Source organism: Puma concolor, chromosome C2 (genome assembly GCF_028749965.1).
Source record: "Puma concolor isolate L17-30 chromosome C2, mPumCon1.1.hap2, whole genome shotgun sequence".
Classification (NCBI taxonomy): Eukaryota; Metazoa; Chordata; class Mammalia; order Carnivora; family Felidae; genus Puma; species Puma concolor.
This window is the reverse complement of record NC_141675.1, coordinates 37,760,850-37,781,067: the sequence shown is the minus strand read 5'-3', so window position 1 is coordinate 37,781,067 and position 20,218 is coordinate 37,760,850. Positions and strand designations below refer to the sequence as shown.

General features: G+C 37.4%; 1 protein-coding gene across 3 annotated transcripts in view; it reads left to right on the top strand.

Moving 5' to 3' along the window:
• The window catches only part of XRN1 (5'-3' exoribonuclease 1), a 123,219-nt gene that overhangs the window by 84,658 nt on the left and 18,343 nt on the right, over positions 1 to 20,218 (top strand). For all 3 annotated transcript variants that reach the window (XM_086674450.1, XM_086674449.1, XM_086674451.1), the window contains 4 exons: positions 7,449 to 7,518; positions 9,858 to 10,065; positions 11,366 to 11,461; positions 16,941 to 17,049. In XM_086674450.1, coding sequence (XP_086530576.1) covers positions 7,449 to 7,518; positions 9,858 to 10,065; positions 11,366 to 11,461; positions 16,941 to 17,049 — 483 coding nt within the window. The remainder of the gene's footprint in view (positions 1 to 7,448; positions 7,519 to 9,857; positions 10,066 to 11,365; positions 11,462 to 16,940; positions 17,050 to 20,218) is intronic.

The window sequence follows — 20,218 nt, the reverse complement described above, 5'->3', positions numbered from 1 at the left end:
GTATTCTAGTCAAGTTGTCTTGGGACCCTGATAACGTAGAAGTTTCCTTTCTTCTGACCACTCCTATCAGTAATAGTGACTACTTGGGATTTTGTCTTGAGAAGGATTTTAAAATTGTATCTATGCTGAGTGGGAAAGAGCTTTGTCATTGATTTTTAACTATGTCTGCCATGGACATGGAATAAAAAGGGGAGTATTTGTCATTACTGTCCTCAGCTGAGACCTCATCTCCATAGTCATCTTTACTAGAGGGAGTGAACAATCCTCATATCTTTTACAATCTTAATAATCTTCTGAGAAATGGCCCCTCCCTCAGATGGGGAATGGGAACCTAGAAGGTGAGCTTTAAGCCTTCAGAGGAGAAACTCCTGCCTCTCATTGAGCCTCACTTTCTTGAGTTTAGATTTCAAGTAAAAGTGTCAGGTTAAAAGGTACGGCTGGATGTTGGACACTGGATGAGCTCTGCAGACTTGGTTTTGGCTGGGCAGTAAAGGATCTGTCTTACTGCAAGACCTTCAAAACTGCAAACTCCAAAGGCCCCAATAGTTCATTTTTGCCTAGTCCTTTTTAATAAAAAATACAGACATCCCTCCACTCCTACCACAGGCTAGGATATTATCAGATATTATGTTAGGGTTTTCCAGAGAAACAGAACCAATAAAGTGGAAAGGAGTAGGGGAAGGGTGGAGAGAAAAAAAGAGAGGGAGATGGAGGGGAGTGGGAGGGTTAGTCAATTCTCAAGTAATGTGACTGTATTATTAATTTGGGCTTAGAGTTCAAAATGTTATTATAGCTAATTATTTCACTTTACCTTGGCATTTTGGATAAATTTAATCTTGCCAGATATATCTCATCAGCCTCTCTGCCAAATGTATTCTTCTCTGTTCCTATCTAAATTTATTGCAATCTTTCTCATGTGTCTCATATCTCAGTTATGACATCCATAATCGACCAAGTCATCTCAGCCAGAACCTTGGAGTCATCTTTGGTGTCTCCATCCTTTTTATCTACACAGGTCACAGACCCCTGCCAATTCTATCTAATAATATTTCTGTTCTCTCCATTCTCTTCCTTTTATTAAATAAACTACGATGTTTTCAGATCTTTGTCATCTTTTATCTGTCTTACTGCAAGGCCTTCAAAACTGCAAACTCCAAAGGCCCCAATAGTTCATTTTTGCTTTTGTTTCCCTTGCCTCCAGAGACATGTCTAGTAAGAAGTTGCTGCAGCCAAGGTCAAAGAGGTCGTTGCCTGCTTTCTCCTCTAGGATTTGGATGGTTTCATGTCTCACATTTAGGTCTTTCATCAATTTTGAATTTATCTTTGTGTATGGTGTAAGAAAGTGGTCCGGTTTCATTCTTCCAAATGTCACTGTCCAGTTTTTCCAGCACCATTTGCTGAAGATACTGTCTTTTTTCCATTAGATACTCTTTGCTGCTTTGTGAAAGATCAGTTGGCCATACATTTGTGGGTCCACTTCTGGGTTCTCTATTCTATTTTATTGGTCTATGTGTCTGTTTTTGTGCCAATACCATACTGTCTTGATGCCTACGGCTTTGTAGTAGAGGCTAAAGTCTGGGATTGCGATGCCTCCCACTTTGGTTTTCTTCTTCAATATTACTTTGGCTATTCAGGGTCTTTTGTGGTTCCATTCAAATTTTAGGATTGTTTGTTCTAGCTTTGAGAAGAATGCTGGTACAATTTTGATTGATATTGCATTGAATGTGTAGATTGCTTTGGGTAGTATTGACATTTTGACAATATTTATTCTTCCAATCCATGAACATGGAATGCTTTTCCATTTTTTTGTGTCTTCTTCAATTTCCTTCATAAGCTTTCTATAGTTTTCAACATACAGGTCTTTTACATCTTTGGTTAGGTTTATTCCCAGGTATCTTATGGTTCTTGGTGCTATTGTAAATGGGATCAGTTTCTTTATTTCTCTTTGTGTTGCTTCATTATTGGTGTATAAAAATGCAACCGATTTCTGTACATTGATTTTGTACCCTGCAACTTTGCTGAATTCATGTATCAGTTCTAGAAGTCTTTTAGCCAGTCTTTCGGGTTTTCCAAGTTGTCTGCGAAAAGTGAAAGTTTGACTTCTTCTTTGCCAATTTTGATGGCCTTTTTATTCTGTTTTGTTGTCTGATTGCTGGTGCTCGGGTTTCCAACACTATGTTAAACAACAGTGGTGAGAGTGGACATCCCTGTTGTGTTCCTGATCTCAGCAGGAAAGCTCTCAGTTTTTCCCCATTGAGGATGATATTAGCTGCTGGCTTTTCATATATGGCTTTTATGATGTTTAAGTATGTTCATTCTATCCCGAATTTCTTGAGGGTTTTTATTAAACGTTGTTGTATTTTGTCAAATGGTTTTTCTACATCTGTTGACAGGATTATATGGTTCTTATCCTTTCTTTTATTAATGTGATGTATCACATTGATTGATTTGCAAATATTGAACCAGCCCTGCAGCCCAAGAATGAATCCCACTTGATCATGATGAAGAATTCTTGTTATATGTTGTTGAATTCAGTTTCCTAGTATCTTGTTGAGAATTTTTGCATCCATGTTCATCAGGGATATTGGCCTGTAGTTCTCCTTTTTTTGTGGGGTCTCTCTCAGGTTTAGGAATCAAGGTAATGTGGGCTTCATAGAATGAGTCCATAAGATTTCCTTCCATTTCTATTTTTTGGAATAGCTTGAGAAAGATAGGTATTATCTGTGCTTTAAATGTCTGGTAGAATTCCTCAGGGAAGCCATCTGGTCCAGGACTCTTATTTGTTGGGAGATGTTTTGTTTTGTTTTGTTTTGTTTTGTTTTGTTTTTAATTAATTTTTTTGTTTTAACATTTATTTATATTTGAGAGAAAGAGACAGAGCATGAGCAGGAGAGGGACAGAGAAAAAGGGAGACACAGATTGGAAGCAGGCTCCATGCTCCAAGCTGTCAGCACAAAGCCCAGGGTGGGGCTCAAACTCACAAGCCGTGAGATCATGACCTGAGCTGAAGTGAGAAGCTTAACTGAATGAGTCACCCAGGTGCCCCCGTTGGGAGATTTTTGATAACTGATTCAATTTCTTCACTAGTTATGGGTCTGTTCAAATTTTCTATTTCTTCCCGTTTGAGTTTTGGTAGTGTGTGGGTGTCTAGGAATTTGTCCATTTCTTCCAGGTTGTCCTGTTTTTTGGCATATAATTTTTCATAGTATTCTCTGATAACTGCTTGTATTTCTGAGGGGTTGGTAGTGATAAATCCATTTTCATTCATGATTTTATCTATTTGGGTCATCTCTCTTTTTGAGAAGTGTGGCTAGGGTTTTATCAATTTTGTTTATTTTTTCAAAAAACCAACTCTTGGTTTCATTGATCTTTTCTACTGTTTTTTGTTTTGTTTTGTTTTGTTTGTAGGTTTTTTTTTTTGGATTCTATATTATTTATTTCTGCTCTGATCTTTATTCTTTCTCTTCTTCTGCTGGGTTTGGGGTTTCTTTATTGTTCTGCTTCTAGTTCCTTTGGGTGTGCTGTTAGATTTTGTATTTGGGATTTTTCTTGTTTCTTGAGGTAGGCTTGGATTGCAGTGTATTTTCCCCTTAGGACTACCTTTGCTGCATCCCAAAGGGTTTGGAGTGTTGTGTTGTCATTTTCATTTGTTTACATATATTTTCAAATTTCTTTAATTGCCTGGTTGACCCATTCATCCTTTAGTAGGATGTTCTTTAACCTTCATGCATTTGGAGGTTTTCCAAACTTTTTCCTGTGGTTGATTTCAAGTTTCATAGCATTGTGATCTGAAAGTATGCATGGTATGATCTCAGTTCTTTTGTATTTGTTGAGGGTTGTTTTGTGACCCAGTATGTGATCTATCTTGGAGAATATTCCTTGTGCACTTCAGAAGAATGTATATTCTGCTGCTTTAGGACGAAAAGTTCTAAGTATATCTGTCAAGTCCATCTGGTCCAGTATATCATTCAGAGCCATTGTTTCTTTATTGATGTTCTGTCTAGATGATCTATCCATTGTTGTAAGTGGAGTATTAAAGTCCCCTGTAATTAGCACATTTTTATCAATAAGATTGCTTATGTTTATGATTAATTTTTTTATATATTTGGGTGATTCCAAATTTAGTGCATAAATATTTATAATTGTTATCTCTTCTTTATGGATAGACCCCTTAATTATTATATAATGCCCTTCTTCATCTCTTGTTACAGTCTTTAGTTTAAAATCTAGTTTGTCTGATATAAGTATGGCTACTCCAGCTTTCTTTTGACTTCCAGTAGCATGATAGATGGTTCTCCATCCCCTCACTTTCAACCTGAAGGTGTCCTCAGGTCTAAAATGGATCTCTTGTAGACAGCAAATAGTTGGGTCTTATTTTTTTTATACATTCTGATACCCTGTGTCTTTTGATTGGAGCATTTAGTCCATTTACATTCAGTGTTATTATTAAAAGATACGGGTTTAGAGTCTTGTGTTGTCTGTAGGTTTTGTGCTTGTAGTGATGGCTCTGGTCCTTGGTGGTCTTTGCAATACTCACAGAGTCCCCCTTAGGATCTCTTGTAGTGCTGGTTTAGTGGTGATGAATTCCTTCAGTTTTTGTTTGTTTGGGAAAACCTTCATCTCTTCTTCTATTCTGAATGACAGGCTTGCTGGATAGAGGATTCTTGGCTGCATGTTTTTCCTATTCATCACATTGAAAATTTCCTGCCACTCCTTTCTGGCCTGCCAAGTTTCAGTAGATAGGTCTGCTACTACCCTTATGTCTACCCTTGTAAGTTAAGGCCCATTTATCCCTAGCTGCTTTCAGAATTCTTTGTCTTTGTATTTTGCCAGTTTCACTGTGATATGTCATGCAGAAGATCAATTCAAGTTACATCTAAAGGGAGTTCTCTGTGCCTCCTGGATTTCAATGTCTGTTTCCTTCCCCAGATTGGGGAAGTTCTCAGCTATGATTTGTTCAAGCACACCTTTGGCCCCTTTCTCTCTTCTTCTTCTGGAACTCCTATGATATAGATATTGTTCCATTTCATTGAATCACTTAGTTCTCTGATTCTCCCTTCATGATCCAGAATTTTTTTCTCTCTCTTTCTCAGCTTCATCTTTTTCCATAATTTTATCTTCTATTTCACCTATTCTCCCCTCTGCCTCATCATTTCTCACTGTCACCTCCTGTAGTTTATTTTGCACCTCATTTACAACATTTTTTAATTTATCATGACTATTTTTCAGTTCCTTGATCTCTGTAGCAATAGATTCTCTCCTGTCTTCTATGCTTTTTTCAAGTCCAGCAATTAATCTTATGACTATTATTCTAAATTCTTGTTCACATATATTGTTTATATCTGTTTTGAGAAATTCTTTAGCTGTCATTTCTTCCTGGAATTTCTTTTGAGAATTTTTCCATTTTGTCATTTTGGCTAGTTTTTTTGTCCCTTATGTGTGTTTTAAAAGCTTGTTATGTGTCCTGCACCTGCAAACACTACCATATTAAAGAGGGGTCATACATTGTCCAGGGCCTGGCCCTGTAGAAGATGTTTTTTTGGAGAGTGTTACTTGCTCTCTGTTGTTGCGACTTTGGTTACTTTATCTCCCTGTCCATAGTGATGTTTTGAACCCTCCACCAGGTGTGCTTTGATTTGTTCGTTAAAGTAGCCCTGGAAAGGAAAACAAACAAAAACAAACAGAAAACAAAAACAAACACACAAATAAACAAAAAACCCAAAAACAAAAAGCCAGAAACACCAGCTACAAGTAAACAATATGGTGGAAGCGGTGCTGATAGAAGAGGCCTTATCCCATACAAAGAAATGACAGGGGTGGGGAAAAAGAAAAAATAAAAGTTGACCAGAGAAACTATACAGCTTAATCCAGAGAGAGAGAGAGAGAAAGGAAAATAAAGGAGGAAAAAGGGGAAAAAGAAAATAAAATTGTCCAGACAGAAACTATATGGCTTAATTCAGAGAGAGAGAGAGGAGAATAAAGAAGGAGGTGTGGAACATGTATCAAGAGAATGGATTAAATATGTCTGCTTAAACAAACCAATAACCAGAGTAACCAGACTAGAGGAGGGAAGAGATAAGAAGGAGAAAAGGAAGGAAGAACATATCTATAAGTAAGAATTGTCTGAGAATTAAACCAGGCAGTGCAACAGCACTGGTCTGGAGGAGGGGCTGTCTGGTGCTGTCTGTCAGCGTCCATCCCACTCCAGCAGATATGCAGTTACCAGGTGCAGAGGAGTGTGGTTTGGTTTAGGCAGGTCACATCTCCACTGTGGGCCCTAGGGCCGATGCCTGAAGCCCCACCTTGTTGGTAATGGGGAGAAAAATGACAACGCCCCAGGCTCTCCTCCACAGACCAGGTGTCCCAAACCATTCTGTTAAAGCCGTCCTCACTGTGCCATGGGTGCAACCAAGGCGGTTTGTCCTGCCCGGCCGACTCCTGTGCCCTGGCGCTTGCCTGGGATTCAAACTCCTGCTCCATGTGCCCGGGTACTGGGGGAGTGCCACTCTCTGACTGGCGGAGGCAGGCAGGCTTTGTCCTGTCCCACAGCACTCCAGGGAGAGGATCACTTTCTCCCACTGTGGACTGTGCCCCTGACCTAGCCACCGAACCTGGGGCTGACTCCCCTCCTGCCCAGGTGCGTGATCCAGGCAGCCAGCCCAGTCCAGAGAAAGCCCCTCAATTAGAGATTGGCCCTTTCTCTGTCCAGGTCCATGGTTTTTCTCTTGTGCAGATACAGTCCTATGCTTCCCCAGCCTCTCTTTCTTGTCCTTTGTCTCTGCAGAAGGGGATCCCTCCCCTCCGTTCAATTTATCTCTCCCAGTTCGCAGTCACACACCTCTGGCCCGTCAGGTTGTCCTGGTGGGTTCCTGGAAGCTACTGTCTCTTTGCCTCCCAGACTCTTGGAATTCAAAGTCCTTTATCTTCAACCTTGCTTTGTTTGAGAGAGGAGGGAACTTCAGATCCCCCTACTTCTCTGCCATGTTGGCCCCTCCCCTTATTATGAATAATTTCAAACATAGACAGATGCAGAGAGAAAAACATAATTAATCTTCCCAAAGCGTATAATTTAAAATATTATTTTGCTTTAAATTAATATTTAATTTAGTAGTGCAGTATTCCCCTGCACTACTTTTTGATAATTGTAATTAATGTTTCTCAAAGTTCAAAAACTTATAAGCTGATTTTTCATTATATGAATTTTAAATTTTTTTTTTTCATGTTTATTCATTTTTGGGATAGAGAGAGACAGAGCATGAACGGGGGAGGGGCAGAGAGAGAGGGAGACACAGAATTGGAAACAGGCTCCAGGCTCTGAGCCATCAGCCCAGAGCCTGACGCGGGGCTCGAACTCACGGACCGCGAGATCGTGACCTGGCTGAAGTCGGACGCTTAACCGACTGCGCCACCCAGGCGCCCCTGATTTTTAAATCTCTTTTTTTTCACAGCTAACAGAGAAGCTGATGTACTATTTGAAGTATTATTTGATGAAGAATTTCCCGGAGGCTTAACAATAAGGTTTGTATTTCCTGATGATAATTATACTTTGTGAATATGAACATGTGACCAGTGACTTTACTGTACTTATTTGTCTCATTTTGAATTCCTCTTATATGCAAGACATCATACTTGCTACCAGGGAAGGTAGCAATGAGTAAGACAGACATGCTTTCTACTTTCACAGAGCTTTCATTTTAGTGGGGGAGGTAATTGTGTAACTGATTATAATATTAGTTATTTAGTTAAAATGTGAGAAGTGCTGGGAAGGAAAAGTTCAGGTTTCTATAAGAGTATAACTTGTCCTGAGAATTCTAGAAAGCCTTCTTGACAAGTATTTAAGATGAGACTTAAAGAATGAATAATAGCTAACTGGAGGAAGAGGGAAGAAGAATGTTAAGTGGTCATGAAGAAGAAATAACAACATACAACAAAGGACCTATTCAGTCATTCAAAAAAAAAAAAAAAATGCAAGTGTGTCTGAACTTTAACAAGATTAGAGTAAAAGAGAAAAGCAAGAACCACACTGCAGGAACTTGTAAGCCAACTTTGAGGACATGTTAAGATTTTGGTATCTCGGCCTTCATCCTTAAAGCAATGTGAAGTCATCAAAATCAAAGCTGTGACATCAGATTTGCATTTTAGTGGAATTGTGGATGCTGAAGCCAGACTCAGGTGGTTTGAGAAGGCAGGAAATTGAGCTGACCCTTGAGAAGTTTGACCATGAAGGAGAGAAAAGATAACTGGAGGTTAGCAGGTTTAAAGGAAGAGAATTGGATTTTTTGTTTAAATTAATATGGGTGAGTTTTATTTATTTGGGGGAAGCACTGATAGAAAATGTACAGGAAAAAGGATTATGATAGAATGAAAGGTACATGGAATGGGTTCTCTCACTTATTCTTTGAGTTACCTTGAGTAGGTAGTTCAAAGCATTCTGACCCTCAATTTCCTCATTTATAATGAAGATACATACTTCACTAGATTCTTGTGAGGATTAAATGAAGTCCTTTCCAGTTTCCTGTCTCCCTTCTAGAAACTAGCTGGAAAGCTAAACTGAATTTAGCTTAGTTTCTTTTTCTCCTCTATTTTGATTAGTGACTAATTAAATAAAAAATTGATTACTCTGGTTTAGTCTCTTTTCTTTTTAAAAGTAGGCTCCACACCCAGCATGGAGCCCAAGACGGCTTGAACTCATGACCCTGAGATCTGAGCCAAGATCTAGAGTCGAACACTTAACCAACTGAGCCACCCAGGCACCCCTTGTTTAGCTTATTTGCATAAAATCACTATTGTCAGTCCTTTTCCAGGTAACCCTCACAATGCTATTACTGTTGTTTTACAACTCAAATGTGCCTGTTACCGAAAGACTTTAACTGTCTACAATCTTCAAATGCAGCAGCAGAGTCTGGATCTCTTATCTGATTTTATTTTTCATGAAAATGTTTGATCACCAGTAACCTTAGCCCAGTAACTTAGAAGATACATTTTTAAGATGATTAACTTTTTTCTCAGTGTCTTTTTTTTCACTCCTAGGTAGAGGCACTGGATTTCTTTACTGATAGAGAGCTATGTAAAAGATTACCTGTACATTCATTTCTATAATGCAGAATCTTTAAGTATAGTTCTCATGAACATATTTTCTACAGATCATATAAAGATTTGTCATAAAATAATTCTACTCCATCATCTCTTAATATAAGAGGATTATATTCTTAGAAAAAGTGCATAATAGAGTTAAGAACTTTTGACAAGAGAAGATTTATTTTAATATCTAATATTTTTGTTAAGGCTAGGAAGGAAGGAAATCACAAATACTTATCTATTAAGCCTTCCTGGGTCCATAACTTTAAGATGGGAAGGTGAGGATAAAAAGGCTAGACTCAGCAATTGATCAGGAGACAAATGTGATCAAAGTTAACATTTGCCCTATTGTGTAGGGAGAGGTCCACTGAGAACAGTGCCGCATTTGAGTATCTCCTGGTCTTTCATAAACCAAACTGTACAACCCAGTTTTTAAAAGAAGCTTGACATTTAATTCATAAATTTTTAGTTATACTCAGATATTTTGTTGCCAGCCTTCTGAGAGCAAACTAACACATACACACATCCCTTGCACACCACACCTGTAGAAGAGTTGTTCCCCCACTTGGTAGCACTGAGTAGTCTATTCAGAAACTTTTCAGAAATGTATCATCTTATAAATTGAGATCTTTCTATGATTTCAGGTTCCTCTGCTGAATTTAAGAGTAACGTTTATTAATTCAGATTATGGACTGACTGTCCACCCAAAAATAATTTGATTTGTCTGCTCCCTAACACATTTAGTATTATTTCCCCCTGAAATAACTGTTTACTTTTAGGTGCTCACCTGGTAGAGGTTATCGACTGCCAACAAGTGCCTTGGTGAATCTTTCTCATGGGAGTCGCTCTGAAACTGGAAATCAGAAGTTGACAGCCATTGTGAAACCACAACCAGCTATGAATCACTATAGCTCAAATTCATCAATTTCCTCTGGGCATTTGGGAGGCCTGAACCATTCCCCGCAATCACTTTTTGTTCCTACTCAAGTAAGGCACTTAGTCTCATTTCTTTCTGCCCCTTACAAATCACAGGCAGACTTTGTAAGTGGAAACATAATTTGACTTAGTTTTTAAAAAAATTTTAGTTCAAATCAATTTCAGATTTATTTTAAGTTAATGGACTAGTAAAGAGTGCTACTGATAGCATTCTACCTCTGTTATAAAATTAATTATATTAAAGAAGAAACACATTTTTTAAATAGCCTGAGGATGTCTGTTTTGTTTTCATATATTTACCTTTGAAACTAAAGTTTCCATTTTTTTCTTATATAACTCAAATGTTATATCTACTACGAAATAACATGAATTTGAAACGTTAACAGGGAGAGAATTAAATTTATTAAAAGTTATTTACAAGTTTCTACTATGCAACTCATGGGTGATTTACTTTATTTTATCTTTCTGGGGACAAAATTGAATTGTTTTGTGAGAGACACTTAACCTTATTCCATGTCCCCAAATCTTAATCACATTTTTTTTTTATCTTAACCTCACTTTAATCCAAGTAATATGTGTTCATTATAGACTAATTAGAAAACACAGATAAGGAGATAAGAGCAAAGGAAACAGAAGCAAAAATACTCTCAAATTTCATAGGTAACCACTATTAAATTTTGGTGCATATTTTTTCAGAGTTTAATCTGAACAAAATCAGTTCCCCATAAGTAATAGGTGATTTTTAATCTATTAGATGCTTTTGTGTAAGAGGAAGATTTTAAGAATAAAATCATTAGAGACTAGTTTGAATGAGTTAATATATCAGTACATTGGAAGGCAAAAAAAATATTTTCATAGGGATATTGATTTAGTATAATCCATAGCATTTGTCATGCTTTAAAGATTTTTCAATTGGGGCACCTGGGTGGCTCAGCCAGTTAAGCATCTGACTTTGGCTCAGGTCATGATCTCACAGTTCGTGACTTCAAGCCCCACATCAGGCTCTGTGCTGACAGCTCAGAGCCTGGAGCCTATTTCAGATTCTGTGTCTCGCTTTCTCGGTCTGCCCCTACCCCATTTGTGCTCTCTCTGTCTCGCAAAAATAAGGAAATTAACATTTTACTTTTCAGTAAAACCATTCAAAACTAGTTACATATGATGAAGGCCATTTTCACTCCAATAGAATATTTTTATGATTACTGAGCTCCAGAAAAAAAGAAGTGAGATTTCAGATAACGGAAGTTAAGATCCTGTCTACTGTTAATTAACTTTAGTGAATTAATTTTATTTTTTAATATGAATCTTAATTTTTTTGTTTCACTTCCTTAAGAAATTTTTTGTGCTTTGCCAGGTACCTAGTAAAGATGATGATGAATTTTGCAACATTTGGCAGTCCTTACAGGGATCTGGAAAGGTTCAGCACTTTCAGCCAACTCTACAAGAGAAGGTTAGTATACCTTGTTTGATGGACATTTAATTTAAAAAAACAACGACAGAGTGCCTAGGTGGCTCAGTCAGTTAAGTGACCAACTCTTGATTTCAACTCAAGTCATGATCTCATGGTTCATGGGATCGAGCCCCGCGTGGGGCTCAGTGCTGACAGCGTGGAACCTGCTTAGGATTCTTTCTCCCCCTCTCCCTTTCCTCTCCCATGATCTCTCTCTCTCTTTCTCCCCCTTCCTCTCTCTACCTCTCCCATGATCTCTCTCTCTCTCTCAAAATAAATAAATTTTAAAGACAGCAACAACAAGATTTACATTTCTCTTTTGGGTATGCAATGACTAGTTTTCTTCAGAAATCTCATAAAAGAGAAATAATGCTTTTAATCACGAATGTTCAGAATTCTCTTCAGCCATATATAAAAGTTTTTGGACTCATAAGTGGGAATACAGATAATTTTTCTTTTAAATCAGTTTTGGATTTTATGTTAGTTGTTTGCAAAATCATAATAACTGTATTTTAAATTCAGAGAGGCCTTGGGGTGCCTGGGTGGCTCAGTCAGTTAAGCGTCCAGTTTCAGCACAGGTCATGATCTCACGGTTGTGGGTTTGATCCCTGCATCGGGCTCTGTGCTGACAGCTTGGAGCCTGGAGCCTGCTTCGAATTCTGTGTGTGTGTCTCCCTCTCTGCGTCTCCCCCACTCGTGTTCTATTTCTCAAAAATAAATAAACATTAAAAAAAGTTTTTTTTAAATAAGTTCAGCAGAGGCCTTAATGGCACTTATTAACTTACTCATTTTCACTTGCATGTATAGCTTTATTCTGGCAGTTGGTTGTCTTAAATGTGAATGAGCAAATTCATATTCCCTAATAGAGATTAAGAAGAAAAGAAATTCTGCTAACAAAAAAAAAAAAAAAAAGTTGACTCAGACAAAAAAAAATAATAATAATAATAATACATTCCTACAACACAACTCTTCTTGCCAAGCTACTGACCTATCTTTTCAGGTCAAGAGGGAATGTTCTCTCAGGTTTATAAACCAGTAGCCTACACCATGAAGGCCTCTTTTGTTCTAATGTCCTCCAATAATGGTGGCATTATCAGAGTTTATCACAGTAGAGAGGAGAAAATATCAAGGGAAATGATGATAAAATAAACATAAAAAGTGAGAGGGACAAAATACACAGGTCTTCTCTGCCAATAGCTATTATAAATTTTGCTTATCATCCATAAATCCTTTCTACCTAAATATAATCTATATCCAGATTTTCAAACCCTCTTTTCCTCTCTAATTTATTTGATTCTGCTAACTACTCATTCTTTAGAAGTACTGTATTATCATTCATTCATTTCATTACTTCATTCAACATGTATTTGATTGCCTACCATGTACATTGTTCTATACAATGAGACATAGCTGTAAACAAAACAAAAACTCTGACCCTCAAACAATCGGTATCCTTGGGAGGAGAGGACAATAAATAAGTAAATTATATGGCATATTGGTAATACAAAATTTTAAGGAAAAGTTCAGGGAAGGAGGATAAAAAATGTTGGCAGGAGAGGTAGAGGCAAGGTTTTGCAGTTTTTTTCTTTTTTTTTTTTTTTTTTCAACGATTATTTATTTTTGGGACAGAGAGAGACAGAGCATGAACGGGGGAGGGGCAGAGAGAGAGGGAGACACAGAATCGGAAACAGCCTCCAGGCTCTGAGCCATCAGCCCAGAGCCCGACGCGGGGCTCGAACTCACGGACCGCGAGATCGTGACCTGGCTGAAGTCGGACGCTTAACCGACTGCGCCACCCAGGCGCCCCATGGTTTTGCAGTTTTAAATAGAATTATCAGGTAACATTTGAGTAAAGATTTGAATGAAATGAGGACTAGGGCATGTAGATATGTGAAGGGAGAGTATTCCAGACAAATTCAAAGACCCTGGTAGGAATCCAGGTGTACTCAAGGTAGAGAAAAAAGACTTATGGTTCTCAGTCAGTAGGGTGAGTTGTAATTAGAGAGGTGATACATCGATACAATGCAGGATCCTCTGGGTCATTAATAAGGACATTGGTTTTTACCCAGTGAGATAAGGAATCAGTGAATGGTTTTGAGAAACAGAATGACATCTAATTTATATTTTAATGGGATCATTCTTTCTGCTATCTTGGGAATAGAATGTATAGGAGCCAGGGTAGAAATAGATTAGTTAGGAGACTACTAGAACCATCAAGGTACAGTTGATAGTGACTTGGACCAAGGTAGTAGGGGGCTGTGAGAAGTGATCAAATTCTAGTCATATATGGAAGGGATTGCCATCTAATGACAAATTGGATATGGGGTTAAAAGAAAAAAAATGAATTAAAGAGTGTAACTCTTAAGGTCTTAGTAACTAAAAGGATAGAGGGGCTGTTACCTGAAATGGATAAGATAGCAGGTCAAGTAGGTTTGTGGAGGAAGATATAGAGTTCAGTTTTGGTCATGGTAAATTTGAGGTATATATTAAACATCTAAGGGAAGATTAAGAGTTAGAAATTTGAGTGGAGATGCAGAGTCAGTGTCTCTGATAGTTACAGAGGAGAGAGAAATTTGGCATGTATTTGTTTATTTATATGTTTATATCTATGTATATCCAAGGAAGTGGATGTAAATAGAGAAGAGGTCTAATAACTTAGCCTTAGAGAATTCCATCCTTAACGAGTCAGAGAGATTAGGTGAATCTGACAAAGAGGACTGAGAAGGAATGGCCAATGAGATAGGAAGAAAACCAGTAAAGTGTGGTGTTCTAAATGCCAAGTGAAGAATGGATGTCAAGTAGAATAATCAACTGTGTCAAATGCTGGTGATGGATCAATTAAAATGAAAACTGAGAATTAATCATAGAGTTTTTGCATCTGAGGTCATTAGGAATCTTGGCAAGAACGGTTTCAAGTAGGGTGATAAGAGTGAAATACCAAGAAGAGTGGGTTTAAGAGAGAAGAGGAGAAGAAAAAATAGAGGCAGAAAATATAGGCAGCTACTTCGAAGGAGTTAACACTCTAAAAGGAAACATTACCCTGACTCCCTTCTTGGCCTTCTGCCATGTGTTCACCTTCTTTCTTAACCTCTATTTTTCCAACCATTCACTGGGCACTGCTCCCTAAAACTGGACAACAAATTGGTTTTTTTTTTTCTTCCCCCTTTTGCCTTACTGTTCGGTGACATTTGCTCTTACCTCACTGCTAATTACCACTCAATCTATGTGATCCATACCTCTCAATCAAGATCTAAGCCAGTATCTCCAACTTTCTAGAAGACAGGTATAGATGGATACCCCACCATCATCTCAACCTCAAGATGTTTTAGAATTGACCTCACCTAAAGTTTCCTCTCTTATCCTTATTTCTAACACTACCATTTTCCACGGCATATAATCTGATGAGCATGGAGTAAAAACTTTTTCTTTTTTTCCTCTTTTTTTTTTTTTTTTTTTTGCTGTGAGACTCCAAATCTTTTTATTTCCTTTCGGTTCCCACAACTGGACCTTAGAGTGTTATCCTAAGCCTAGGTTAACCTTCTACCTGTGCTTCCTGCTTCTTTTTCCTTTTTGGTCCTTCTTACGCAGTACTGCTTGATGCATCTTTCCTAATGATCTTTCCTGATGATCCTTTCACAAAACTGTGTGGACCCAGTGGCATAATTGGGCAAAATGTCTAATAAGAGCACCTGGGTTTGAAGTCAGTTTATTCCCTGAGGCACTGTGGTGTGATAAATCTGGTACCAGACTAAAAATCAGGAAATCAGATTTGGTGACTCAAATTGAGCAACTCTAACTTCCTTGGTCCTCTGGGACCTTGTGTGTAAAATTAAGGCACTGGAGTTAGATGACCTCTTTTCCATCCGTAAAACAATATTATTCAAATATTCTAGAATGTACAGGGCTCCCTCTTCAGTACTAGTGGAATTCATTAGTTTCAACTGAAACTAATAGCTAGACCTTCTATAATCTAACTCTACCTAATTCTTATATAAAGTATATCCAAATATTTGATAAAATGGTCTGTTTTAGTAAGTTTGGTCTCTTTCCTTTCACACAAGTAGGTAATTCCCACTTCAGGTTATGTGTTCTTACTGTTCCTTCCACATTCCTCTCTCACTACCAAAATTCCCCTAGATCTCGGTCTACTAGTCATTTTACTACCTATTTCCTTGAGATAGAACTCAACATTTGATACTGTATTTCTTCAGAATCGTCTGCATGCTGCTCCTGTTATTGGGTGCTATTTCATTATTTATACCAGCTAAACACTTTCATATTTCCAAGAAATATGAGATCATGTATATCACTTACATCCATGAAGCATTAATAAGCAGCCTAATTTTCATCTGATGACCAAATTCTAGACAGCTCAACATGATTTTTAAAAAAGTATTCAGGGCACCTTGGTGGCTCACTCAGTTAAGCATCTGACTCTTGATCTCAGCTCAGGTTGTGAATTCAAGCCCTGCATTGGACTCCACACTGGGCATGAAGCCTACTTAAAAAAATTATTTTGTGGGGGTGTCGGGGTGGCGCAGTCAGTTAAGCATCTGACTTTGGCTCAGGTCATGATCTCATGGTTCACAAGTTTGAGCCCCCCATCAGACTCTGTGCTGACAGCTTAGAGCCTGGAGCCTGTTTCGGATCCTGTATCTCCCTCTCTCTCTGCCCCTCCCTTGCTCTCTCTCTCTCTCTCTCTCTCTCTCAAAAATAAAATATTTTAAAATTTGTTGTTTAGTTTTTTTTTAAGTATTCAAGCTTCTGGAAAAAGCAAAACTATGGAGACAGTGAAAGATCAGTATTTGCCAAGGGGTTAGGGGGAAAGGATTAGTAGGCAGAGCACAGAAGATTTTTTAGGGCACTGAAAATAATCCGTATAATGGTGGATACATATCATTATACATTTGTCCAAACACACAGAATGTAACACCCAAGAGTGAACCCAGTGTAAACTATAGACTTTAAGTAATAATGAAATGTATGCAATTTAGGTTCATTAGTTGTAACAAATGTACCACTCTGGTTGGGGATGTTGACAATGGGGAATGCTATACCTGTGTGGAGACCAAAGGTTTATGAAATGTCTCTGTACCTTTCTCTCAGCTTCATTTTGTACCTAAAGCTGCTTTTTAAAAGGTCTTTACAAAATATAAAATAAAAATAAAATTTTAAATATCTTTAAAAAATATTTAGGCCTTTATTGGAAAAATATGAGTAACAAATAGCTTTATGTAGATATCAAATAGAACAACCCAAAAAACTATACCCAAAACTAGAATATTTTCTAATTAAACTTATGGCATACTTTTTCTTTGAAACAGTACTGTGAACATGGGTTTTAGAGTTAGAGCTCAAATATCAGCTCTCCTGTTATTGAGTTCTACAATTTTTCTATCACTTTGAACCTCACTTTGAGGAAAAGTAGTTATAATATTAAAAGTTTGCTTAAATCATTTATAAGAATTTTAACTTTCAGATTGCAGTTCTACCTCAAGAAATAAGTCGAGTAACTCAACATCATAAAGCCGCCTTTACTGACAACACTGTTAAATGTCAGCAAAGAAAACATGAGCCTCACAAAAAATGTAAGTTTAAAGTTCAGAATAAACAAACTTATGATGCTAACTGCTTTTTTTTATTAATAAGTTTTATTGAGTTACAATTCACATACTATAAAATTCAGTCTTTTGAAGTATTTACAGTGATTTTTTTGGTGTTTTCACAAAGTTGTACAACATATGCCACTATCTAAATTTAGAACATTTTATCACCCCAAAAAGAAACACCATACCTTTTTGCAGTCATTCCTCCAGCACCTGGAAACCATTAATTTACTTTCTACCTCTGTGGATTGACCTATTTGGACATTTCATATAATGGAATCATAACATTTGTGATTTTTTTGTGACTGGCCTCTTTCACTTGGCATAATGAACATAAAGTGCATCTGTGTTGTAGTGTGTATAAATACTTCATTCCTTTCTTTTTTTAATTTTTACATTCCTTTTTATGGCTGAATAATATTCCATTGTATGAATACTACATTTTGTTTATCTATTCATCCATTGATGGACAGTTGGGTTGCTTCCACTTTGGGGCTAAAATGAGTAATGCTGCTGTGAATATCCATGTACAAGTTTTTTGTGTGAACATATGTTTGCAGTTCTCTTGGGCATATACCCAATTGAATTGAACTACTGAGTCGTATGTTAACTCTATGTTTAACTTTTTGTGGAGCTACCAAACTGTTTTCCAAAGTGGCTGTACCATTTACATTCCCACCACCAATATATGGGAGTCCAGTTTTTCTGCATCCTCCATAATACTTGTTATTGCTCATCTTTTTTATTCTAGCCATCCTGGTAGGTATAAAGTGAAATCTTTGTGGTTTTCATTTGTGATTCATTAATGACTAATAAAATTGAGGATCTTTTCATGTCCCTATTGGCAGTTTGTATATTTTCTTTGGAGAAATGTCTACTCAAATCCTTTGCTCATTTTTTTATTCATTCATTCATTTATTTATTTATTTATTTATTTATTTATTTATTTATTTATTTTGAGAGAGAGAGCATGAGCAAGCAAGCTGGGAGGAGACAGAGACAGAGAGAGAGAGAGAGAGAGAGAGAGAGAGAATTCCAAATAGGCTCCATGCTCATTGTGGAGCCTGATATGGGGCTCAATCCCATGACTGTGAGATCATGACCTAAGCTGAAATCAAGAGTCAGACATTCAAGTGACTGAGCCACCCAGGCACCCCACCTTTGCTGATTTTAAAACTGAGTTACTTTTCTTTTCATCCTTGAGTTGTGTGAGTCCTTTATCAAATCTGTATACTAAATGCTTATTCAGATATTTGATTTACAGATATGGGCTGTCATTCTGTGGGTTGTCTTTTTAACTTTATAGTGTCCTTGAAACACAGAAGTTTGTAGTTTTGATCAATTCTAATTGATCTATCTTTTCTACTTTTCTTTGGTTGCTTGTGCTTTAAGTGTCCTATCTAAGAAACCATTGCATAATCTAAGGTCACAAAGATTTACACTCATCTTTTCTCCTAAGAGATTTGTAGTTGTAGCTCTTACTTTAGGTCTTTATTAGTGTCTGTATATGGTATGAGGTAGGGGTCCATATTCCTTCTTTTGCATGTGGATATCCAGTTGTCTCAGCATCATTTGCTGAAAGACTATTCTTTTCCCATTGAATTCTTCTGGCACCCATTGAATTTTCTTGGCCCCCTTGTTAAAAATCAATTGACTGTAGATGAATGGGTTTATTTCTGGCCTGTTAATTCTGTTCCACAGATGTATATACCATCTTTATGCAAAGAATACCCTTTTCTTGTCTTGATCTTTCGGGTAAGCTTTCAGTCTTTCAGCTTAAGTGTAATGTTAGCTGTGGGGTTTTGGTAAATGCCCTTTATTAAATGAGGAATTTCCCTCCTATTCCTAGGTTGTTGATTTCCACCACCACCCCCCCTTGGAGGGAGGGATATTGGATTTTGTCAGTTGCTATTTCTGTGCTTAATTAAAATGATATATTCCATTCATTGTTTTCTCTGTGGTGAACCAACCTTGCATTCTTGGGATAAATCCCCCTAGGTCACGGTGTATAATCTTTTTATATGCTATAAGATTTGATTTACTAGTATTTTATTGAGGATTTTGGCATAGAATTATAGAGTGGGGATTGAGACTAGGGCAAGTTAAAAAGCCCCTAAGCTCACTGTTCTGAGAGTCCGACTTCTTCCTTGAATAAATACTCCCCGGATTGCTAAAAGCCTTTGATTCATTTCCATAGTTCTGAAAATTTGGATTTTGGTAATTTGTGCCCATTTTCTTGCTGCTTTTATGGAGGAGAGAACTTTTAGAAGTCCTTACTCTGACATTTTTGCTGATGTCTCCTTACTACTTTTTGAGATAAATTTTATTTAACATAATCCAGTTACTTTTCTGTGTATAAACATTTGCTTATTAAATTACTCCAACCTATATTACAATTTTTTATTAAAAATACGTATTAGGCACCTGTGTGATTCAGTTGGGTAAACATCATACTTTGGCTCAGATCATGATCTCACAGTTTGTGAGTTTGAGCCCTGTATCAGCTGAGCTTGAGCCCCACTACTGGTGAACTCAAGCCCCACTTCGGTGAGCACAAGCCCTGTTTCGGGTAAGCTCAAGCTCCGCTTCAGGTGAGGTCGAGCCCCACCTTGGGTGAGCACGATCCCCACTTCGAGTGAGCCCTGCTTGTCTCTCTGTCCCTTTCTCTGTCTCCCTCTCTGCCCCTTGTGGGATTCTCTCTCTCCCTATCCCTCTTTCTCTGCCCCTCACTCACTTGTGCCCTCGCTCTCTAAAAAAATAAAATAAAAATAAAATCTTAATAAATAAAAATATGTATACTGTGTTGCAGTATTCTCTTAACATAATTTGTACATTTTTATTTTTTTCATTCCTTCAGTAGTGTTTACTGTGTTCCAGGCACAGTAGGGAATGTAGATGCAGAGATAAGAATCTTCATCTTGCAGTTACTTTTTCTCTTCTCTTGATCAGAATATTCCCAAATTGCTGAAAATTGCTCTTTGTGTTCAAAATATGACTCAGTTGTTATTCATTCATTTATTTATTCAGCTGCTACTGATTGAGCTGTTATGTGCAAGGTACTGTTTTAGGTGCAAGGGATATATGAGTGAACAAGATAGACAAGTTTTTCAGCCTAATGGACATTACATTCTAAGGCAAAGACTGGTAATAG